A 22,853-nucleotide genomic window follows, 5' to 3' on the forward strand; every position below is an offset into this window, starting at 1 on the left:
CTACATCGCGTGAGGATTTTAGTGTGGAAGGTTTTGTGGCCGACCTTGGTACCTGCTAGGTATCGCAGAAAAAGTGGGTCTGTTACAAAAGTGGCACCTTAGCGCACTCAAAGGGATTGAGTAAAAATTCTGTTTAGCTGTCTTATGATAGATGATAGCCAGAGGACAGTCACCAGAAAACCCCTTGGCGCGCTAAGGTAGGTACCTGCTTACCTGCCTACCGGTACCTACTACCTAGGTAGGTGGAGGAACTAGGTGCCCAGGTATGTACTAGTTACCCGGTAAGCGTTTGGGGCGTTTCATTGAGCTGCCACGGCACGCAATGGCCAGTTTGGCAGGGCGAAATAAAATTAACAAGTTCATTGCGCTTGGTAAGACATGCAAATGCAGATGACTTATTTATTGCCTGATTTGGCATCTGGATCGCACGCATGAGCTTTTTGTTGGCAGTGAAATCTGGCCAATCGTCTTACATGCTGCTCGCACAAGCCATGCCATTTGCAAACTTGATGTAGCACAAGGCCGTATTAGTACTTGTCCCGTTGCCTTTGCCTTGTTGTCCTGTCTCTTTTTGCCTACTTTCTCTGTTCACTGCAGGCTCCGTGAACCATTTTTGCAGAAAAATCGGCTCTGCCTAAGCCACAAGGCGAACTCTCCCATGTAGGTCAACGGACAAGAAGTTGGATCATGGTCATGACTAGGGCACAAAGACTCGTCCATACAAACCGCGACCAAGAACCACAGGCCCTTCCCCGCCTCACGCCCGACCGGCAATATCGGCACGCCCACGTGCTAAGAAGACGGGACGCTTGTGGATGCGGCGCATCGGGACCCTTGCTAAACCAAATCTTTGGCTTGCATCTTTGGGTCCCCGACTGCAAGCATATATATATTTTCACACGTCATGCCCAAATCTGAAAACTTCATTCGCTAGATGGTGTTGAGCCGCACTTTGTTGTGTTGATGGCATCGTCATCGTGAAAATCCCGAGTGCAGCCAAGTCAACTCCATTGGCAGACAGAGAGGGACGGAGAAGAAGAGAAAGATGGAGGCAAAATTGGCACAATGTCAGTCCTCATACTGCTGTGATAACTGGCCTCGTGGGACTCAACTGGACCAAATTGCAAAAGGTTCAAGTGTTAGCCGTAATATGCAGTAGAGTGCCATGCAAGGCATACATACATCCCCGGACATGTCAAATCACGCCGCCAGCCTATGGCAATGCAGCAACTACGCATGACAACTGGACATTTTCGCGCACATGCAGGAAATTCGACGCGTTGCCAAATCCGGGACCGTGATGAATCGCTAGTCTCTCCGTCGACGTTACCGGTCTCCGCTGCATGGTGCCATCATCCCTGGTGTGATTGATCGTGCTGGGCCGTTGTTGGTTGAATATCCGTCTTGCATCTTTCCAGCCGGTATAAGAAAGACTGGCCCGGGTGTAAGCCTGTCCAAGTTGGCTCCCTCGTCTTTTGTCTCCCCGAACTCTGGTCCTTTTGACAAGTGAGACTGCACGCAGCTGACGCAAAAGACACCATGAAGATCACCGCCGCCGTCATTGCCGGCGCAGTCCTGGCTTCTTCTGCTCAGTCCAAGCCTACGTCGGACGAGACGTACCCGTATACCGGCCCCGACGTCCCCGTTGGAGATTGGGTCGACAACACCGTCAAGGGGAACGGCAAGGGATTTCCTCGTCTGGTCGAGCCGCCTGCTGTGAAGCCTGCCAAGGAGAATCCCAGCAACAGCGTCAATGTCATTTCTCTTTCCTATGCTGGAAACGGCGTCAACATTCATTACCAGACTCCCTTTGGTCTCGGCGCCTCCCCTTCCGTGGCATGGGGAACGAGTGCCGGCTCCTTGACCAACGTTGCTACTGGGTCAAGCCACTCGTAGGTTCTCTCCCGAGTCGTCGAACCATGTCATCTCCCGTGTGTCGTGACTTTTTTCGTCTACGCTTACACGTACAGGTATGACCGCACTCCGCCATGCTCTCAGCTGCCCGTCACCCAATGCAGCCAGTTCTATCACGACGTCCAGATTCGCGGCCTCAAGCCCGACACAACCTACTACTACAAGATCCCTGCTGCCAACGGCACCACTGCGTCTGATGTTTTGAGCTTCAAGACTGCCCGCGATGCCGGAAACAAAGGGGCCTTTACTGTCGCCGTCCTCAACGACATGGGGTACACCAATGCCGGCGGCACCTTCAGGGAGCTCAACAAGGCCGTCGACGAGGGAGTCGCCTTTGCCTGGCACGGCGGCGACATCTCCTACGCAGACAACTGGTACAGCGGCATCCTGCCCTGCGGAGGCGACTGGCCAGAGTGCTACAACGGCACCAGCAGCGAGCTCCCCGGCGGCGTTCCGCCAGAATACGAGACTCCCCTTCCGGCGGGCGAGATTCCCAACCAGGGCGGTCCCTGGGGCGGCGATATTAGCGTCATGTACGAGTCGAATTGGGATCTCTGGCAGCAGTGGATCAATAGCATTTCCATCAAGGTGCCGTACATGGTTCTGCCGGGAAACCACGAAGCTGCCTGTGCGGAATTCGATGGGCCGGATCAGCCGCTGGCTGCGTATCTGAACCAGAACAGGACCAACAGCACGTCGCCCGAGTCGAACAAGTTGACGTACTACAGCTGTCCCCCGTCACAGCGGTAAGCAAGCTTGGCATTTAAGGGGTTCGACCTCGGGCAGTTTGCAAAGGGGCTAACCGTGTGAGGAAAAAGGAACTACACTGCCTATCAGCACCGCTTCCGCATGCCCGGCCAAGAATCCGGGGGCGTAACCAACTTCTGGTACTCGTTCGACTACGGCTTGGCCCACTTCATCTCCTTCAATGGCGAGACGGACTATCCCTACAGCCCCGAGTGGCCGTTTGCTCGAGACGTCAAGGGTGGTGAGTCCAAGCCCAAGAAGAACGAGACCTTCATCACCGACAGCGGTCCGTTTGGCGCTGTCGACGGGAGCATCTACACCAAGGAGTCGTACGAGCAATACCGCTGGCTGGAGAAGGATCTTGCCAGTGTCGACAGGAAAAAGACACCGTGGGTCATCGCCATGAGCCATCGACCCATGTACAGTTCGCAGGTGTCAGATTACCAGAAGAACATGCGGGATGCGTTCGAGGGCTTGTTCTTGAAGTACGGTGTTGATGCGTACTTGTCTGGGTGGGTTCAAACCATTGGAACCGCGAATCGTGTGAATGACGGCTGATTTTAATCTTCCCCCCAAGTCACATTCACTGGTATGAGCGAACGTTTCCCCTCGGGAACAACGGCACCATCGACAAGGACGCCATTATCAACAACAATACGTTCCGCACCAACCCTGGCAAATCCATCACTCACATCATCAACGGCATGGCTGGCAACATTGAGAGTCACATGACTCTTGAAAAGGGCCAGTCTCCGCTGAACATTACCTGCGTGCTGGACCAGTTACATTACGGGTTCAGCAAGCTGACCATTCACAACGAGACGGTGCTGACGTGGTCGTTTGTCAAGGGGAGCGACGGAAGCAGCGGCGACGACTTTACTCTCATCAAAAAGGGGTCTGGTTCTGGCAGCGGCAACTCTACCGCAGCTTCTCAGTCTGGTATCGCTACCACGGATAAGACGAAGGGCACAAGCACCGCTGCTGCGGGTGGCATCACCACCGTCACCGAGGTGGTCAACTCTTATACCACCTACTGCCCCGGCTCGACGACGCTCACGCAAGGTTCCAAGACATATGTTGTGTCCAAGGTAAGAAAAACTCGCGTATCGACTTCAGTTCCGTCGAAGCTAATGGGTTTCCAGGCGACTATCTTGACGATTACCGACTGTCCTTGCACTCTGACGCACACCCGGTCTCTGCCAAGGTATGCTGGGTTAACCAGGCGTTGAAAAAGACAAACACTAATGGGATAATTAGCGCCCGCATTTCATCTGCCGCCATCTCCGGCAACAGAACGGCTACCCCGTCTGGATACGCCCCCAACAAGACAGAGGGCGGCTCGAGCCTTGCGCACCTCACATCCCAAGGCCAGCAGCCTACTCCTTCAGGACCTACATCCCGCCCAGCGGGAGCTGTAGGCACGACTGCTTCCGTGCCCGTGGCTCAGGGTGGTCGAATTGGTGCGGATGCTTCTCTTGTTGGATTTGCAGCTCTTGCAGCGGCTGCTGCGGCTCTAATGTAGGCAACGAGAGGCTGTTCTTTAGCTGTATTCCTTGACGTGTAGATAGGCCCGTAGAAGTTTCGGCGGTCGTTTGACAAGAGCTCCGAATCGTGTAGTTTGTTTCAATAAAAATGCATACTAGTGGTGTGTGGTCAAACAACGGATGCAATGTGAGGTGGACTTGTCACTTGCCCAGGGAATTGACATGGTGCGGGACCCTGAAAGCACCCGCAGCCGCGGCCCCCACCAGAGGCGACGTCAAGCTGCTCGAAAGCTCCTTCCTGTAGTTACACCGTTGAACTTGCGACGCCCGTCGTCTGCCTACTCCCGACCCCAACACGAGCACCATCTGGCAATTCCCTCTCCCAACCCAAACCACCATCCCAACCGCCGCCCATTCACTCGCTCTGCAAATCCGAAAAACCACCCATCACGCCGCGAATATGGCAACACAATACGAAGGTAAATACTCCTCCCCCCCTTCTCTCTCTCCCCTCCTCACCTCCCACGAGACTAACAGCCCACAGTCGAACACAATGTCCAGTTCGCAGAGACGCAACCGCGCTCCCGCCGCGTAAACATGGACTCGTTCTTCTCGCTGCTCAACCGCATCAGCGACTCGGGCACCGCCACCCCGCACAACAACCCTCACGCAACGCCCACGCTGCCCGACATGGCCAACGTCTTCCGCCTCCTCCAGGACCAGATGCAGACCCTGGCGAGCACGGCCCCGACCGCCGAGAACCGCACCTTCCTCCTGGAACTGATCGACGCGCTGGACCAAGACATCCTCGACCCGCCCGACCGGCTGCGGGGCGTCAGCCAGGAGTTCCTGGACTCGCTGGACCGCGTGAACCGCAAGAAGCTGCGCGGGGACGACGACTGTGCCATTTGCAAGATCCCGTACCTGGACGACCCGTACTGCCTTGTCGTGGAGCTGCCGTGCAAGGGCGCCCATCGGTTTGACCTGGAGTGTGTCGGGCCGTGGCTGAGGAGCAAGGGCACGTGTCCCATGTGCAGGGAGGAGATGGGCAAGAAGAAAGTTGCCGTTGTGCAAGAGGACGACGAGGACGACGACATGGACATGATTTACGCTTAGAACGGGGGGTGGATGTGGATAATTGGCGTATGGAGTGTGTTTTACTGCCTTTCATATAAAATAAGAAGCATCAACGTCGTCGTCATAGTATATATACAGAGGAGGGGGGGACAAGATACCACGCTTATGAGAGGTTATGGTTCTTTTTGCTTTAGTGAAGCGCCGTATTGGCAGTCTATAAGTGGCACAGCCACAAGCTTTTGGCAAATCGTGTGTAACCCCCCTTCTTAGCTGCCCTCAATTTCCTTCATCGTTTCCAAAGCCTTCTGCGCCTTCTCCTTGGCCACTCCGCTTCCCGCCCCAGCACCCAACACTCCGATTCTCTCGCGCCAAAAACTCCACCGGTCATTGCTCAACCCCGAAGCCTCAATCTTGAGCAAAGATCCAGGCTTCAAGGCCCGCTGTTCCATCGCGTCCAGCTGCTGGGCCTGCCGTCCGTTGGCATACAGCTCCTTGCCGGCGTGAACAATCCACTCGTATGCCGTCGCAATCCTCGTGTCCTTGGCATTTGGTCGATCCTCGGGTGCTTCCTCGAGGCCAGAGCGCAGCTCCCAAATGCCCAAATTCACCCACGGCTGCAGCGAAGCGCCGTATATTCTCGCCGCAAAGGAGTTGAGCGAGATCCATTCCTGAATGGTAGCATTGTCCTTTTCCGAGCCGTCGAAATCAGGAGAAACTACAACCACCGACTGTTAATTGTGATGCAATTTTTTCTTATTCAGAGCAAAGGAGGGTGATGCACACAGTTCCACTCGTCTCTCATGACGGGCCCAAGCATGGGCAATTCACTCCAAACTCGCGTCTTCTGTCCCCACATCTCAACCTCTTGGTCCCGCTTGCTTTTGAGCTTCGCGACAGTCGTAACGAGGAGCTGCTGACGGGGATCGTCGGCGGGTATCTTCTTGGCCACGGCGACGAGGAGCGTCCAGAAGCTCCAGAGGAAGCCTTCGGCCGCGGAAACGTCAGAGGGGTAGAGCTTGTCGATCTCGCCGGCGGTGGTCTCGGCCGAGAGCTCCGTGGGGGGCAGCTCGTTGATGGCATTGGAGAGGATGGATATGATTTTAGCTTCGTACTCTGAAGAGGAGTCCTTGCTGAGGGCGCTGATGTCGATGGGGCTAGACATGGCTGGCGCTTGTGTGAATCGACGGCGACGTTTGGATGACGACGGCGGGGCTGAAGCTATCGGAAACGGAGGGGCTCTGTTGGATGTTGGCCGTCGTGTTTGAATTGTGGTAAAGGAAGGAAATGGTTTCGTATAGGGCGCGGAGGATAGAAGATTGAAGTTGGAGTCGTTGCGTATCGTACCACGGACGAGCCACGTCGATTTCTTTGCTTGTTGCAGTCGAATGGGGGACAAGAGAGATGGTGGGTGGGTGGCACTTGACATGTTTGCAGCGTAAACTGTGGCGTGAGCTGCGTCACTGGCTGACGGGAGGTCTGGAACGAGGGCCTGGATGCGGGGCAGCTTCGATTAGGGGGCGGACGGAGGCGGGAAGAGGGGCATCCGAGGGCCAATCATTCAGGAACTTCAAGGCACGGTCTTGGCCTTGTTCTTGGCTGCGTGGGTGGTTATCAAATGTTAGTTATCTTTTGAGCATGAGGGATCCACTACAGTTTGTTGGAATAAGTATTCGGCCACCCGTCGGCGTTATTGGACTTCAAAAGGTCTGGTCGAGTTGTATTTATGATCCCCCACTGTATCATCTAATAAGGTAAAGGGGAACGAACCTGCTAGGCTCGCCCACCTCAACCCCAGATTGATCTTCTCCCGCCCGGGCACCCTGCAGCCCCGAGACCTTGCCTCGCTTTCTAGATTATAGTTTATAGCAGGATACGTTTACCTGTTAAAAAGTATATACGAGTATATTCTAAGATTTTAAAAGTATATTGAAATACCTATGGAAATATCTCAAAGTATATTATTATTAGATACCCCAGAGCTATAATAAGCTATTCTAGTACTTATATCTCAAAGTATATGATAATATTAAAGCATAAAGCGTAATTGCCAAGTACTGATCTAGTTGGGTTCTCTTTGCCTCCCCCTGTTCTAGAACCCCACTTTTTGCAACACCCAAAAACCTTCATCGAATTTAACCTCGCGCTTGTTTTACAACGCTACTCTGGGCGGCGCTGAGCCCGCCCCGTCTAGGTTATGACTATAAAGAAAACCCACGGTAGTAGGTTAATCCTCACTTGTTATCCTGAAATAGGCCGCGGCCATGTGGGTATGTGAAAGTGTGTGGGCAGAAGCAGCCGGCTAGCAATCGGGGCAATAACGTACGTACAAATAGCACAACTCTGCCTCTTTTCGTTTGATCGAGCACTCGGTTCGTCGGCCTTTTTCATTGCATATGCTACTGGTATATGATTCAACATGAAACATCAATGGCTTTTGTCACTCATGGGGCTCTGCGGCAGTTCTGCCATGCCCGTAGGTCCTACTTCGAAATTCCTCACCGAAGCTAGTTCCAGTAAGTTCTTTGTTTACACCCCGGCTGCTTTATCTCAACTACTTATTCTGACTACTGCCAATTTCCACCATCAAAAGAGTATGTTGTTAATGGGACGGCGATCCCCGATATCGATTTCGACCTTGGAGAGTCGTACGCCGGTTTGATGCCCGTAACCAGCAGGCAGAATGAAACGAACAACTTGTACTTTTGGTTCTTCCCTGCCGCCACGAAGGAATTCAGGGCCAAGAAGGAGATTGTCATCTGGCTAAACGGTGGTGTAAGTCGCCCACAACTTTTTCCACAACATGACAACTGGCCTCGTGTGGCATCAGCTAACAACTAATCTGCTCTTAGCCCGGCTGCTCTTCCCTCTTTGGCCTCTCCCACGAGAACGGTCCGTTTCTGTGGAAGCCTGGCATGAAAAAGCCGCAGAAGAATCCTTGGGCGTTCAATCTCTTGACCAACGTGGTTTGGGTCGAGCAGCCTGTTACGACGGGGTTTTCCAGGGGCAAGGCCACCGCCAAAAATGAAGACCAGCTTGCAGACCAGTTCCTGGGTTTCTGGCAAAACTTTGTCAAGACGTTTGACATGAGGAAGCACGACATTTACATTGCTACCGAGGCCTACGGCGGCATGTATGGTCCATATATTGCCAAACACTTCATCAAGAGTCCGTGGTACACCTTCAAGGGCCTACTGATTTACGACGGCATCATGTTTGACCGCCACATTCAAACCAACGTGGTGGTGAGCAGTTACACAGACATGAACCGCGATATTTTGCCCGTCGACGACGATACTCGGCAGCCATGGCACAATACCGCTCACGACTGCGGCTTCACGTCGTACGAGAAGAAGTACCTACAATACCCTCCTGCTGGCCCACCGCCCACCCACGCTCCTGGCTATGAGGAAGGCAGCGGAGGGTTTTGGTATCCTCGTCGAGCCTGCGTTGATTTGTTTGCCAACGTCTTTGACAAAATAACGGAGTTGAACCCGTGTGCCACCATGTACAACGTCATGAACAAGTGTCCGCCCCAGTTCGACCCCATCAAGGGCAGCGACAGGCCCTGGTTCGACCGTGAGGACGTCAAGGAGGCCATCAACGCGCCTTTGGATGTGAAGTGGGCGGTGTGTCGGGACAAGGTCTTTGCAAACGCGAGAGACGAATCGTATCCGTCTGGCCGAGATGTCCTGCCGTATGTTATTGACGAGACGAACAACGTCATTATTGCGCATGGCGCCATGGATTTTTATCTGCCCATGAATGGTGTCCTCTTGGGGATCCAGGGCATGACTTGGGGTGGCAAGATGGGATTCCAAACAGCACCCAAGGACCCCTTCATTGTCCCAAAGTACAACGACGGACCTTCTTCCAGCAGCTACGCGCACAATTTGCCGTCTGGTACTGGCGTCATCGGCACAACCCATCACGAACGGGGTCTCACATTCGTGGCTACCCAGCTGGCGGGCCATGAGGGTCCTGGCGATTCTCCTGCCGGTGCCTTGCGTCATCTTGAAAAACTGACCGGTCGAGTCGACAGCTTGTCTTCCCATGCGCCGTTCACACTTCCGGAAATTCGCCATGTCGCGCAGCCTCCTGGGGAGGTCACTAAGGGCGTCGTTCCCATTCCCTGTTTTGGCCGTGGCTGTTGAGGCTCCGAGTAGAACGAGGTAGTATTGCAATAGAACTATGCGGCGTAATGGAAAGCGACACCGAGCCGAGTCGGGTCGGCTTCACGCATCGTCAAACATGGCACCGGGCGTTACGAATGACGGAACAGCTGGGAGCTTGGCGTACACCTCCCACTATATAGTCTGTGGCAGAATATATTTGCGCCCATCGGGAAGTATGCACCAATAGACTACAGTATCAATTGATGTTGTAATATGGAGCGCGACGGCCAAGGTACCTGATCTGGGTCGAACACTTTTGGCCTCCCACTGTACTACCTACTAGGTAGTGACATTTGAGCATTGAGCCCCGTACTGCCATACGCCCGTGCTACCGCCGTGCCGTGTCCGCATCCTGGGCTCTGCCCTCGACCTCGGCCGATTCCACTAGTAGAGGGAAGAAAGAGGTGATGAGGTTTGGTCCAGATGCGGCATCACCTTAACAGGCATTCTTGGCTTCTACCTGCTTCCGAATGCTGTTGTCAGTCATACCGGCTGCCCAATGCCCACGGAAGCTATTGATGTCGTGCCGTTTCCAAGCCGCCTCCCGCCTCCCGAAACCCCGCCGTGTTTGGTCTGTTCTTGTAATAGTGGCATGTGGGTATAGTTTGTCCCAACTGCTGGGGGGTTCTTGGCAGATAATCTATTTAGAATTTTTCTCATTCACCGTTCCCAAGTCGAAAACTTGTCGTCCTGGCTGCTAGAACAGAAAACCCCCCTTTGTCAAGCTAAGAAACGTCAACTGGTACATACGTCTTCTTCCACACAAGGCCCTCGGGCCCCTAGACTGTCCGTCCATCCAGCGTCCAGCACGAGCCACCTCCGCCACGCCTGTCCTACGACAACCCGACGTCCAAGCCACTCAGCAACAAGAGCCATCAAATGGCCGCCGACATGCACCGCAGCTGGTCGTCGACGACGTGGCAGCGGCAGCATCACCTCGCAGTGCCCATGTTTCACAAGTCTCGCGTCCCCTACGCGCGCCCGTCCAACAACCTCCAACACGTCCAGGTCTGGGTCCCGACCAAGTACGCGCCGGAGGAATCCAGAGCCCCCTCGCCGTCATGGCTCCCTCCGCCCGACATCACCCTCTGGATCATCTACGTCCACGGCGGCGCCTGGCGAGATCCGCTCGAGACGGCAGACGACCTGGCGCCCGCGCTGAAGAGCCTCTCCCCGGCCCTGTTCGCCTCCCGCGCGGCACCCGTCGCGTTCGCCTCGGTCAGCTACTCTCTGTCGGCCTACCCGCAGCACTCGACTCACCCGAGCACGCCGTCTGACCCCAGCCGCAATGCCACCCACCCGAGGCACATCCTCGACGTGCTGGCGGCCGTTTCCTACCTCCAGAGCACCGCCGGCTTTGGGAGCAATTACATCCTGGCGGGACACAGCTGCGGCGCCACGCTGGCGTTTCAGGCCGTCGTGAACCCGGCGAGATGGGGTGTCGACGCGGGCAGCGCCGCTGTCAAGGCGCCGCAGATGGTCCTCGGCCTCAATGGGCTCTATGATATGCCCAAGATGGTGGCGGATCCGGGGGACGGCTACGGCCAGTACCGCGAGATCTACGAGCAGTTTACGAGGAGCGCCTTTGGCGACGACGAGCGCGTGTGGCGGGCCATCAGCCCCGTCTACATAGAGGATTGGGCGCGGGAGTGGCCCGACGGGAAACATGTGCTGCTTGTGCAGAGCCGTGAGGACACCCTGGTTCCGTTTTCACAGGCCGAGGCGCTGCAGGCAAGCCTGTTGAAGTCCAAGGGTGAGCGGCTGAGCGTCGAGCTGCTTCAAGGCCGCGGTGACCACTATGACATCTGGAAGCAGGGCACGCTGCTTGCAGAGGTGCTGACCCGAGCCATTGATATATCGGGACTGTGATTGTCCCGTATTCGTAATCACTCCCGAAAGCAAAGTGATGAACAAAAAAAGAGAAATGAAAGAAAATGTCCCACATCTATGACCCGAGTATACATCGCAGCACATGTGTTGACAAGAATCCTTGGAGGCAACAGGCCGTCGTTCCGTCATGCAATGGACATCTTCATGCCGCCATTCGCACAAACCACACTTCCGGTAGTCCAACCCGCCTCCTCCGAACACAACATGTCAATCGTCCCAGCAATCTCCCCCGTAAGGCCGGGCCTCCTCCCCGCCATGCCCTCCCGCACCGTCTTGTCGAACCTCTCTGCATCCTCGCCAACCAGGTCCAACACGGCCTTGTCCCCGTTATACGCCGCCAGGGGCGCCGCATCCACGTAAGGCTGGTTGATGTTCCAAAACTCCTCACCCGCCTGCGCGTACATGTCCCCCCATGCCGGGCCGGGGTTCACCGCGTTTACCGTGGCCTTCTCAGCCAGCTCCCTGCTCCACGTGCGTGTCATTGCCTCCACGGCCGCCTTGCTCCCCGCGTACACCGACTGGCCCTGGTATCCGATGGACGAGCTGACGCTCGAGACGTTGACGATTCGCCCCGAGCGGTTGGTGGGGAGGTAGGGCGCCGCGGCTTGCGTGAGGAGCAGAGGCGCAAGGACGTTGACCGTGTACACGCGGCTGAACTCGTCGGTCGTGATGGGGCCCAGCGCCGGGTCGTTGAGGTGCTGGTTGGATGCCACGCCGGCGTTGTTGATCAACATGTCAATCTGGAACCCGCCCGTCCGACTGTAGGTTGCAAAGAGCTCTCGCGCGGCGGTTATGATTTGCGGTGCGGCCACGGACGGATTGGAGAGGTCGGCTTGGACCGAGGCACATCTAACCTTGTGCGACGTCGAGAGCTCCGTGACAAGGGTTTCGGTGCGCGCCTTGGAGGACTCGGAGGTGTATGCGATGAGAAGGTTGGCTCCCTTGGCGGCTAGTCGTCTTGCTACAGCTTCTCCGATTCCTATTACGGGGGAGGTGGTCAGTCAATAGACGAGAGTTTTTTGTGGTCGTGGACCGGAAGTGTAAACAAGGTGGTGAGAACAAACCCCGCGAGCCGCCAGTGACGATGGCCAGCTTGGTCTCATATGGTCGTGACAGTCGTTCCGCCATACTGTGAGCGTCTCGCAAATACACACAGAGCCCAGCTTGACTGTGGAATTTTCAAATTCAACATACATGCGCACGACGGGCAATATAAATCTTTCCTGGCAAGGAAACCGTCATGTCAACCAGTTGACATTTGAACCGCGGGGCAAATGCCGCCCCCACGGCGGGGTGCTGCTCTTCCGATAGCGGGTCTGCGCTGGGCCGCACGCTATAGGCGCTCCAACGACAACTGATTTCGGGCATCGAGGGGAGCCTGTCGCTACCCTAGACTCCACCAGACCTGTTCTCCAGCTTGCGAAACCGGGTTGATAGCTGGCTCAACACTGGTTTACTTGGTTGGTGGCGTCGCTTTGGTGGAAAACGGGTCGGCTTGGACACATCCTTGAGAATGGTGAATCTGTGCTCCTGGGGGCAGATGAGCGTCACCCAGTGAATAATATTTGTACATGCATAAAGGGGAACCGCGAGGCGTGTAGTACAACTGATGCGACTATTCATATGAGAGGCACCTTTCACCTGCCTCACATTCAACCAACATCAACTCTTGGCCACCAAATCGGGCCTCTTGACGCCATCTTGTCTGAATTGGGCGTATTGTACAAAAGCTGACTCGAAAGAGCAGTCTCATATAATGACCGGTAGAGGCATGTCGCTGTTTGCAGATGGGCTTGCATTTGTGAAGCTGCACAATAAAGCGTTTGTGTGCTCCATCTCGTCTAGCTATCAGGTTGCCCATGGGTCACAGCGAAATGTCTGCTCTCTGCATCCGAATCGAGTCGCACGTCCTTTGGCCAATATTGCCCTCGATCGCAAAGCAGTGGCTGCCAACCACCGCAAGGTCCGCAATTTGAGTGCTTGGTCTCTGTTTATCCAAGGATCCGAACTGCGGCTGGTACGTTTCTCCATGGCTTGCAGATCGGTTGCATCCCTCGACTTCTCGACTGGGCAGGCCCTTGTTGGTTAGAACATGTCCCCAAAGCAACTGATGTTTTAGCCCTTGCAAATTTTGGGGTAATACAACTCAGTTGTTCGGATTTGTGGACAAAGATCATTCACCGACCAAGTCATCTGGGGATGGAGCATCGTAAGACCAGAATATCAGGGTTCTTCTGGCTTCGCTCATGCTAACTGTTATCAGCCAGAGTTGAAAACGACTTGCCACGCTGAGGCTCATCAACCCGGTTTCTGAAATAAAATATCAAATTACTCTGAATCAGCCGCCGCCCTGGCCGCTAACGATGGCTATTGACCACGTACCTGGAATGTAATGCGACTAATTGCATCGAGAGGTTGGTCCGTAACCTCGCCATGTTAGCTCTGAGAGAGTAGGGGATGGTCAATGATGTTGCTCCAGAAGGACAACACCACGTGCGAAATGTGCCCTATAAACGTCCTTAATACGACCTATAATTTAACCTGTAGTATCGTAATGAGCCAAGCTACATTCCGTGCGCTCAAGTTCAGATGTCAGGGGAGCAATGGCAATGCAGCTGGAATACGCTGCCTACGGAGTACTTATCTAGGTAGTTATCACACTAAGTAGCTTCATTTCAGAAAGTTTCATGACAACAACATACAAGTCTGTACATCACTGATTACCCTGGTAGTGATTAACTACCTAGCACTTAGGTACGTTCTGACCTGTATCGGTCAAACTTGGCAAACAGCCTGACCATGACAGCCACCAGAAAGTGGATGCGCGATCGGATCTCAAGGACGAGCGGCCATTTGCGCGGTTGTCTTTGCGACGGTGATCAACAGCTTGGTAAAGCACAATCGATTTGATGGCGCAAGATGAGCACCGCGGATCGGCTCGACAGATAGTCTCGCCGTTCAGACCCGACGGCTGGGGTGTACTCCTGTACTGCCGTTGTTATTCCCAACGCAACTGTATCGTCAACCTTCAGACAGAGATACACTTGTCTGGCTACTAACGTACAAGTCATCTTAGGAAGTGAATCCTGCGGTTCCACAGGCGTATAGGTACATGTACTCAGTTTCAGGATAGCTGATGGTGAATTGACGTAGATGACACAGTTTGTTGACAGGTCAGGACTCCCGCAAAACAAAGCAACTAGCGCCGCTGAAACTCGGCAGTTGACGGTTGTCGGAAAGCCTTAACTGGCACAGAGTTTCTCTTTGCTAAGGGCCCGCTTTGATCTTGATATATATTTTGATATTTTGCTCCTCCTGCTGGTATGTTGAACTGGATTGGCCGTAGAAGTTGCTGTTCCCTGAAGTCTTCCTGCGCAGGACTACTAAGCTTATGACTGTGATTGTGGTGGTGGTGGTGCTGCTGCTGGATAAATGGCTGTACCGAGTACCAAGATATTTACCCATCACCCGGCGCTTTCTATTCCGGCATATGTTTTGATAATATGAGCAGTCAAATAGATCCCCCTTGTTACCCAACGCGCTTGCTGGATTGGGTGAACAGGTGTGGCTATCCATATTCGTGGGCCATAGTACAGAACCGGGTTCAAGAAACATAACACAGTCATCGTCTCCCAGCTACATGCAAGAGGATATTATGAAGGGGACCTCCAGGGTACAGAGTAGTAGACCCCTCATTTAAGTGACCCAGAAAAACAATAAAATTAGGGCGTCTCCGGACCAGTCATGTCGAGTAACAATAGTGACAGTTGCAGGTCTAATACTGTCGGCTCCTCTCGCAGGGCGCAAACGGGCGCCCTCTCTTCAAGCCCTTGAACCAACCGACCTCTTGGGGCTTTCAAGGCAAGCTGTTACTCCCAGCTGCCTCATGAAGACGGGCACGCTGGCAACCCCTGGCCTCCTGCACCACTTAAAGTGATTTGCATGGCCAAAGTGCTACGTAGTGGCTTGCTGGGATCGCCAGGACACGTGGGCCAGCAGGGATTGAAACTAAATTGGCCAAGTTTAGCAGTCCACCAGCGTGGGGAACGCGTACTGGTCGTGAGGGTCGTGAGGGTATCACGTTAGTGATGTTTGCGTATTGTAGCGCGAGAATGCCTACCAGCTCAACGACCAGAGTTGTTCTTCCTTGTTTCGTTTGACATGTCTATTCCATTGCCTGCAAACCATTTATGCATCGTCGCGCTCAAATCAACTCTCATTGAGTAGATAACTAGGGCTGCGTCTTCCACACATAAGCATCTCAGATGCGATCAGCTCGCTTAAGCCTGAATCTGCATAAGCCCATGCAGGCATGTCTAGGACTTCGAATTAACACTGCATAGATTATATCAGATATTGCATGTCAGCTGAGTGATCCTGCCGCACTTTGGAGCGGGATGACAGGATATTATGCCATGCCCCGACAGTTTGGGCATTACTTTTGCACCCAACAAAACAATGAGGAGACAACTACGTTGAACCCTGGTGAACTAGCGATGTGTACAGGATATTTCGGCGGATAGAAACACTCATTGTTGGGGCAGTACGGAAATTGCCGTATGGGGCAATGGTGACGAGACCAGATGACACCAGACGACATGATGGCGGATGACGTGAAAGACTGTACAATTGTTAGCGTGTTGGCCGACGAGAAAAAAAAAGGAGGCCAACTCTCAAGTGCTGTCTCTCGATGCCGCGCTAGTACACTGTCCATCGCCTGGCCCGATGAGGCGTAGCTTGCTACTGACAATGGGATCGTTCCTTCCCATCTTGCGATTTGCCAGGTGCCCTGTGTCCAAGTGGGACCCGTGCTCCTTACTCCGTACCCAAAGAGAAAAGAAAGACCATCCAATTAATTTCACCTCAATCTGGCAAAGTTGGCTTCAACAGGCTTCCAGGCGCCCAAACTCCGCGTTTGACCAGATCTTTGCTCATCGGGCTCGAATAATGTCTTTACCCCTTTCTTTCTTTCCGTTCCGCTGTTACGAGCCTAAAGGGCAACTAAACACACCGCAGGCGTTAGTCCTAATTAGGCCGGACGCTCCACTTATATAATTTTAATATGACTTATTAACTTATTTAAAAAAAAAATCAAAAAAACGAGCTAGATAGAGGATATCTACGTGCATTTGAGACATTCCCCCGTTCCTTGGAAGATGAAGTTGCGTTGGACTTGGCAGCCACGCTTTACTATATTTAGTCGTATAAGAGTATCTTGATTAATTAATACTACAAGTAAACTTTGAATCAAAAGTATTTTTAATTTAATCTTATATAATTATAAGAAAATTCACGTGTATTCACATGTATTTTTATTATGAGAATTATATGTAAAGGTACTTAATTGGATTAGAATTAACGCCTGTGATGTGATTAAAAATCGACTGCGGTGCGTTTAGTTGCCCGAGCCCAAATCCAAGCATCTCCGAATCCAGCGATCTAAGCAACCGCCCAAGCCGCTCAGAAAATGATAATCATCATCATCGTCGGCCACGCCGAACCAAGCCTCTTGAGAAGATTGGACCCTCACCTCGGCCTGGGCGCCCGGTCCGCTCTTTAGGACCATCTTGGAACCCCTCCTCCACTCATGTTGTCATGGTGTCATGGTCTTTGCAAGCGCCAGCCCTGTGATGGTACAGAGTCCGCCACTGACTGCCACTACTCTGTCGAGACCCTTGCAGTTTGCTGGGAGCGATCTCCTGGAGGTGTTTGTGTGTGAGGATACTCGGTACTTCGCAGATTATTCCGACATGTACAACCAAGTTCCTCTGCCCATCGTTGGTGGACACAAGACACTAAGGATATAACTACTAATGGCTTGTCGAAGTCTATTCTCCATGAAGTAACCACCCCCGGCTTTGTGGTGGGCAATCTCGTACTCGAAAGACCAAAATTCCGGCTACCCAAACTCGAAAATTTAAAGAAGAAGAAAAATGTCCAAAAAAGGGCGATAGGGTGGTGAGCCGAGGGACACTGGAATAATGACTATTTTCCGCGGGTTTCAAGCACGCAGGGCGGCGAAGATATTATGTTGAGCCTCCACCAAACGGGATGAGTCTTCACAACTCGAGTCTCTAATTAAACGATATGATGTCGTCCTGGGATATCAGGGAAAGTGACATCTGGTGTGCGGCTCAGCCGGACGCCATGCCAAAGCATCACAGTCATGCGGGCGTCCTTGTTCTCTTCGGAAAATTCGGCCTTGCCAGCTGCTGTGATGTCGTCGTCTCACAGGCCAGGGACCGACCAAGCCCAGGAGCAAGTCTGGAACTGTACCAGAATGTCTGCAGAAGTAATGGAAGGCTTGCCGTGAAGACAGGGAGTGTTGAGGTCTGTGGGTGTGGAGGCGCCCAGGAGCCCACCATTGACTCCCCTACAAACATATTACAACGCACTCACTGTATGCATGTGTAGTTGACTCAGTGCAGAGGCATAACAACACTCACCGGACGCATCCCATGCTTTGTTCAATCACGCTGTACTGTTTGGAAAACTCGGTTCATCAGGAGGGCTCAGGACTCGGGCATTGGCCTGCTGCAACTGGGAGCGTGGCAGCGTGGGCACCCCTGCATTAGCAGTGGGGTGGTTTGGTGGCTCTGGGAGCACAAAGCCTGGGTTTGCTTGCCATGATGGATCATTGATGGTTGTTTTACCACGTATTGTAGGAGCACATTGAACAATCAGCAGCATCTGCAGTTTGCTTCATGTTTGGATCACCAGTGCGACCATACACTACGGCACGGCCGCCTGAACTTGTAGACATGCACCGGCCAGGCTTTGTACGGAGTCATCTTGGTCCAAGTCTCCGGAGCACATTCTAGCTATACGCATCTGGGGGGCTGGCACCCAAGATTCGAGGTGCATGTTTGCCATCATGCAAGGAGTCAACCGGTCCATGACGGTAGATGGCCTATCAACCTACTTCGTATGTCTTGTTTCAACGTTGTGTGCCCAACCGCGGGACTTGGTGGTGTGGCACATCTTGCCTGTGCCTGTGTGTGTCTGCGTCTACATCTGGTGCCGGGTCTGGCAATCACGGTCCATGGCCAAAGATGCAGGATGCAGGATGCAGCCTCTGTGCTCTGCTTCATCAATGCCCACGATTTGAGTCCTCAAGTGTTGCTCCTCGTCTGATGTGAAAGCGCATCCGTCTGTTTAAATGCTCCCGGCCGCCACCGGAGCCCACTTTGACCAGCTCGAGGCTCTCGAGGTTTGGGCTGTGCAACGGCAATTCCCATGGCTGGCCCATGGCCGATGGTTCCCCCCCTCCCCAGCCTACCGTCGACTTTTTCTCGAAGCCTGTCGGATCCGTCGCTCGGTATCTGCACCAGTGCACAGGGCGGATTTTGATTGCCTTGATGGCGACACTGCGTTGAAACCGTCGGTTTCTGGTCTGCGTACGGAGTACCTGCACACCACCTTCTTCGGCGAACATTGGAAGACTCGAGCAAACAAGATGCACCAGACAACTTGGCCCCTCGGGCCCTGCCAGGGCCCCAGTTTCTTCCCGGCACATGTCACCTACATGAAGAACCAAGGTCCTAGGCAAAGTACCTTGCGTGCGCATGTGCGTACCAATGAATGTACTACTTGTCGACAAGATAATGCTTGCGTAAAGTTCCCCGTAGTCATCCTGGGCTACAGCGCCCGAGACGGCCAGAGAGAGCCTAAGTAAGCCAGTAACCGATAAGACTACACCGCGCCTCGCCGCCCTTTCCTTGCATGTGGCCCTCTCTCCTAGACCTGTTTTTTTTTTTCTTTCCGGGCTTTTAAAGTTGCTAGTTGCTTCACCGTTGCGCTCCAGATGTCCCACAGCTTTTAGCCACTTGGCTCGACAAACCTTTGGAACCTCAAGGCTTCCTTTTCTTGTCTGCTTTGCAGTCTCCATTGGACCAGACTTCACTCTTTCCTTCATCTGCCCTCGAGACGCCCTCGCGGACAGAGACCGTCGACCCTCTCCCTCGTCCCTCTCGAGACGACGGCACAGCCTGCACAGCCTGCACAACCTCACGCTTCAGCTTTGATTGCCTGCTCCGCAATTGACCTGTGATCGACTGCCCCGGTCGTCACCCCGTCACGATCCCAGCGACGCCTGCCTTGGTGAGCCGCCGCTCTTCGCTTGCACCCTCAGCTCCAACGTCTTAGGACCCTCGGACCGTTCTCGAACCGCGCTACCCTCGCCCGCCGGCCAGCATTCTTCCACTTCGCCTTTCGGCACACACGACGCCCGACGAGTAGAACGCATCAAACTTGGCTTCATACGCCGTCCCTGCCAGACATCTCGCAGCCCGAAAGGCTTCCGACACCCAGTATGCTTCTTGGTTTGCGACTAAGATAACCTTCTCTTCCTCTCTTGTCCCTTGCTCGTTCCTATCAGCATGGGCAACGGCCAAGGAAAGCCCGTCGATCTCAATGGCGAAGGTAAGTTGTTGCTCGTCAAGGCCTTTGTGCTTACATTTGTATTCTGTCATTATTATATGACCATTTCTACCGCCAAGTGCTGTTCCATCGTCGCCAGCGAATGTCTGACTTCCTCCGCCTATGACCGTCGCCCGCCGACCATCTGCACATGACACGGCTTCCCACGCCTGGCACTGCCGTTTCGCCTCGAAACCGCCACGAGCCTTATGTGACATATAAAGCTAACCAACGGCTTGTAGTCAATCTCAATCACTTCCGCTTGTTGCGGGTCGTCGGCCGAGGCGCTTTCGGCAAGGTGCGCATTGTCGAGCGCAAGGACACAAATTTGTCCTTTGCGTTAAAGTACATTCGAAAGGATGAAGGTAAGCCAACAAACCAATTTTGGCATCTCTCCACATGCTCCACGACTCGACCTATGCCGAAACATTCTTCTCTGCTGGGCTCGAACCGGCTCGAGCGTACTGATCATGTCCCTGGAGCTGACTTGGCCTCGATGAAGTCGTTAAATCCGAAAGCGTGCGCAACATCATTCGCGAGCGAAGGATGCTGGAATACGTTAATCACCCCTTTATCTGTAACTTGAGATACAGCTTCCAGGATATTGAATACATGTAAGCCCGTATTGAAAGCAGGATTGGCGAATTGCGTATAGTGACGCTAATCCAACTTGACATAGGTATCTCGTGGTGGATTTGATGAGTGGCGGTGACCTGCGATTTCATATTTCGAGGAAAACCTTCACGGAGGAAGCTGTTCGGTTCTGGATTGCTGAACTCGGATGTGCACTGCGTTATATTCATGAGCAAAACATCATCCACAGAGACGTCAAGCCCGATAACGTTTTACTCGATGCAGACGGTCATGTCCACTTGACAGATTTTGTAGGTAGCACTTTACTGCCTTGCCGCTTGGGTACCATTGCTGACTATTGTGCAGAATGTGGCATCGGATATCGTTCCAGGAAGGGTCCTTACTAGCAAATCAGGCACACTGGCTTATCTAGCACCGGAAGTCTATTCAGGCAAAGGCTACACTGTGTGTGCCGACTGGTGGTCCCTGGGAGTCTTGTTCTATGAATGCATCTACAACAAGGTATGTGGGAAGTCAAAAACAATACGACAGGACAGGCAGCTACCCCCTTTTCCCTATCTTAAGACATTTGTCCGAATGTAGGGGAGCCTGCATCTGGATGCCATGCTCTGCATGTATGTGTCAGTGAATTTAACTCAGCCTATAGCGCCCCTTTGATGGCAGCAGCGAATCTACACTCAGCCAACAAATTCAAAACTCGAGTCCCAGATATCCCGTTACACAGCCGCCTGTCTCGTTAACCTGCCTTTACTCTATTCGGGCAGCTCTGGATCCAAACCCACGAACTCGTATGGGTTCAACGTGGGAGAGTTTCATTTACAATGACTTTTTCAAGGCTATCGACTTCAACCTCCTAGAACAAAAGAGGATAGAACCTATTTTCATCCCCTCCTCTGATAAAACCAACTTTGATGCCACATACGATCTTGAGGAGCTGCTACTTGAAGAGGCACCTCTAGAGGCTCGAGCTAGGCGCCAAAAGCCTCGAGAAAGATTAAAGGAAGACGCAACAGATCAGGAGATCAGAGAAGACGAGTTGTATCGCATGATCGAAAAGGATTTCCGCCCCTTTGATTATACTGTGGCTGCGTACAAGAAGTATGTTCCACTCGTCCACACGCTCTCCCACAACCCCCCCGTTACCTTTGAGCCAAGCTGCTAAACCCATTTACAGAATCACAGAGGCATCTCGTAGCTTGAATGAGGATCCACGATCGGACGTACTGCCAAACAATCACCCTCAGGCTCTAACAACAGATGAAGCTACACCTATTCCTGCCGGCGGAACAGTTCAACAAACCTTTCACCCAATACCCACGGAGACAATTCCCAAACCTGATCTCAGACAAGGTCGACCTCTGCGTCCCGCGCCGCCGCCTCCCCTGTTTCATCAGAGCGAATACGTCTCGCGAGCACTGCCGCCGACAAGTAAACGAGTAGCAAGTTCTACCGGCGGGGTTTCAGTGACGCTGGATGGCGGAGGGAGTTGGTCTGAACTAGCTCGACAGGATGCCACGCTCCCGACTGACGCCAACACGCCAGCTGACTCCAAGGCTGAAGGCTCAAGCGGCATGTTCGGCTTCCTGAAAAGCAAAAAGGGTAGAAACAACAGTCCCAAGCCCAAGGAAAGGGGTGTCCTGGGCAAAGAAGGCGCAAGAGTGGTCATCAGCTAGCTGTCGACATATTTTGCGAGCGTGAGCATTCCAATACATACTAGCTAGGTGGCCCTCTTAACCACTTTTTGTGACTCGTCATGAAGAACCCAAGAGTCCTTCTCTCGGTTTGGCGATCACAGGGACGAGTGTTTCGTTGCAAACAGGAATACGGCGTGTCTGGTTGTGCAAGCTAGTATTTTGTGGTACAAGTCTTCAGCCCTTCGAGGGCAGCGGCGATGACGACAGGGCGCAAGTTGGGGTAAAGCTGACGACCATGTTTGGGGGCGGGGGCGGGGGATGTGGTAGACTGCAAATCGCGGCGTTTTCGATACATGGAGGATGAGGCAATTGGCGAGCTCGCTTTGCCGAGACGCCCTGGAGTTTTTTTTTTTTTTTTTTTTTTTTTGAGCAACCGCGGGTAACGGTGTACAGAGTGCATACGTCGGCGTAAGGGAATCGGCCAAGTACGCAGACGCATCAGGATCTTGCACGTATAATTGTTGCGACTCTCTATTTTTGGTTTGCTTCTCTTTTTTCTACTTTTATCATATCTTGGTGTTTTACTGTTTCGTCACCTCGGGCGGCGCACCCGAGTCAGAAACCATATTACAGATGCATTTGCCAACATGTACAGACTAAGGCTGTTGGTTGGCTGGTATGGAGGCAGGTGTAGAGCAACGGCCACAAGAGTGGCTTGGGAATAAATAAAGAAATAATCATTTTGATGACCAAATCTTGTCCAATCAACTTCCCCCTGTGTAAGGTCGTCATGGGACAACAAGAGCAACCGCCGATTCGGCTGCTCGCCTCCTAATGACGACCTGAGTAGGGGTTGGCATGTAAACATGTGTGTAATATTTATGTCCTCCGGCATGAGGTTAAACTATTACAAGGTGTTTATT

General features: G+C 53.2%; 8 protein-coding genes across 11 annotated transcripts; 6 read left to right on the forward strand and 2 right to left on the reverse strand.

Annotated features, from left to right (window-relative positions):
* The first annotated feature begins 1,246 nt into the window (after positions 1–1,246).
* On the forward strand, positions 1,247–4,374 carry J3458_000586 (uncharacterized protein). Of its 2 annotated transcripts, XM_007810774.2 has the most exons (6): positions 1,247–1,892; positions 1,971–2,660; positions 2,733–3,173; positions 3,239–3,749; positions 3,804–3,865; positions 3,919–4,374. In XM_007810774.2, the coding sequence occupies exons 1-6, from the start codon at positions 1,540–1,542 to the stop codon at positions 4,181–4,183; spliced, it is 2,322 nt and encodes a 773-aa protein (XP_007808965.1). In that variant the 5' UTR covers positions 1,247–1,539; the 3' UTR covers positions 4,184–4,374. The 2 variants fall into 2 exon arrangements, with proteins under 2 accessions (XP_007808965.1, XP_065978104.1); XM_066116222.1 differs by having other exon boundaries at positions 3,239–4,374.
* A 231-nt stretch (positions 4,375–4,605) lies between these two features.
* On the forward strand, positions 4,606–5,261 carry J3458_000587 (uncharacterized protein; the record flags this gene model as incomplete). Its single annotated transcript, XM_007811680.1, has 2 exons — positions 4,606–4,624; positions 4,690–5,261. 2 exons carry the CDS (start codon positions 4,606–4,608, stop codon positions 5,259–5,261), a joined length of 591 nt encoding a protein of 196 aa, XP_007809871.1.
* A 95-nt stretch (positions 5,262–5,356) lies between these two features.
* On the reverse strand, positions 5,357–6,622 carry J3458_000588 (uncharacterized protein). The gene is made up of 2 exons (XM_066116223.1): positions 6,006–6,622; positions 5,357–5,937 (listed from the first exon to the last, which is right to left on the reverse strand). The coding sequence occupies exons 1-2, from the start codon at positions 6,382–6,384 to the stop codon at positions 5,489–5,491; spliced, it is 828 nt and encodes a 275-aa protein (XP_065978105.1). The 5' UTR covers positions 6,385–6,622; the 3' UTR covers positions 5,357–5,488.
* A 739-nt stretch (positions 6,623–7,361) lies between these two features.
* Positions 7,362–9,704, forward strand: J3458_000589 (uncharacterized protein). 2 transcript variants are annotated; one of them, XM_007811678.2, is made up of 3 exons: positions 7,362–7,735; positions 7,813–7,994; positions 8,072–9,704. In XM_007811678.2, the coding sequence occupies exons 1-3, from the start codon at positions 7,639–7,641 to the stop codon at positions 9,371–9,373; spliced, it is 1,581 nt and encodes a 526-aa protein (XP_007809869.1). In that variant the 5' UTR covers positions 7,362–7,638; the 3' UTR covers positions 9,374–9,704. The 2 variants fall into 2 exon arrangements, with proteins under 2 accessions (XP_007809869.1, XP_065978106.1); XM_066116224.1 differs by having other exon boundaries at positions 7,362–7,441; positions 7,556–7,994; positions 8,072–9,692.
* A 314-nt stretch (positions 9,705–10,018) lies between these two features.
* On the forward strand, positions 10,019–11,332 carry J3458_000590 (uncharacterized protein). Its single transcript, XM_007811677.2, has one exon. The coding sequence runs from the start codon at positions 10,274–10,276 to the stop codon at positions 11,261–11,263; it is 990 nt and encodes a 329-aa protein (XP_007809868.2). The 5' UTR covers positions 10,019–10,273; the 3' UTR covers positions 11,264–11,332.
* Positions 11,328–12,503, reverse strand: LXR4 (L-xylo-3-hexulose reductase). Its single transcript, XM_007811676.2, has 2 exons — positions 12,349–12,503; positions 11,328–12,263 (listed from the first exon to the last, which is right to left on the reverse strand). Exons 1-2 carry the CDS (start codon positions 12,410–12,412, stop codon positions 11,410–11,412), a joined length of 918 nt encoding a protein of 305 aa, XP_007809867.1. The 5' UTR covers positions 12,413–12,503; the 3' UTR covers positions 11,328–11,409.
* Positions 12,504–13,040: 537 nt separating this feature from the next.
* On the forward strand, positions 13,041–13,373 carry J3458_000592 (uncharacterized protein; the record flags this gene model as incomplete). The annotated part of the gene is made up of 1 exon (XM_066116225.1): positions 13,041–13,373. The coding sequence occupies one exon, from the start codon at positions 13,041–13,043 to the stop codon at positions 13,371–13,373; it is 333 nt and encodes a 110-aa protein (XP_065978107.1).
* A 5,685-nt stretch (positions 13,374–19,058) lies between these two features.
* Positions 19,059–22,684, forward strand: PKC1_1 (Serine/threonine kinase). Of its 2 annotated transcripts, XM_007811675.2 has the most exons (7): positions 19,059–19,705; positions 19,945–20,067; positions 20,205–20,316; positions 20,382–20,586; positions 20,642–20,797; positions 20,943–21,394; positions 21,471–22,684. In XM_007811675.2, the coding sequence occupies exons 1-7, from the start codon at positions 19,663–19,665 to the stop codon at positions 21,967–21,969; spliced, it is 1,590 nt and encodes a 529-aa protein (XP_007809866.1). In that variant the 5' UTR covers positions 19,059–19,662; the 3' UTR covers positions 21,970–22,684. The 2 variants fall into 2 exon arrangements, with proteins under 2 accessions (XP_007809866.1, XP_065978108.1); XM_066116226.1 differs by having other exon boundaries at positions 19,059–20,067.
* Positions 22,685–22,853: the final 169 nt, after the last annotated feature.

Source organism: Metarhizium acridum (assembly GCF_019434415.1).
Source record: "Metarhizium acridum strain ARSEF 324 chromosome Unknown scaffold_1, whole genome shotgun sequence".
NCBI lineage: Eukaryota > Fungi > Ascomycota > Sordariomycetes > Hypocreales > Clavicipitaceae > Metarhizium > Metarhizium acridum.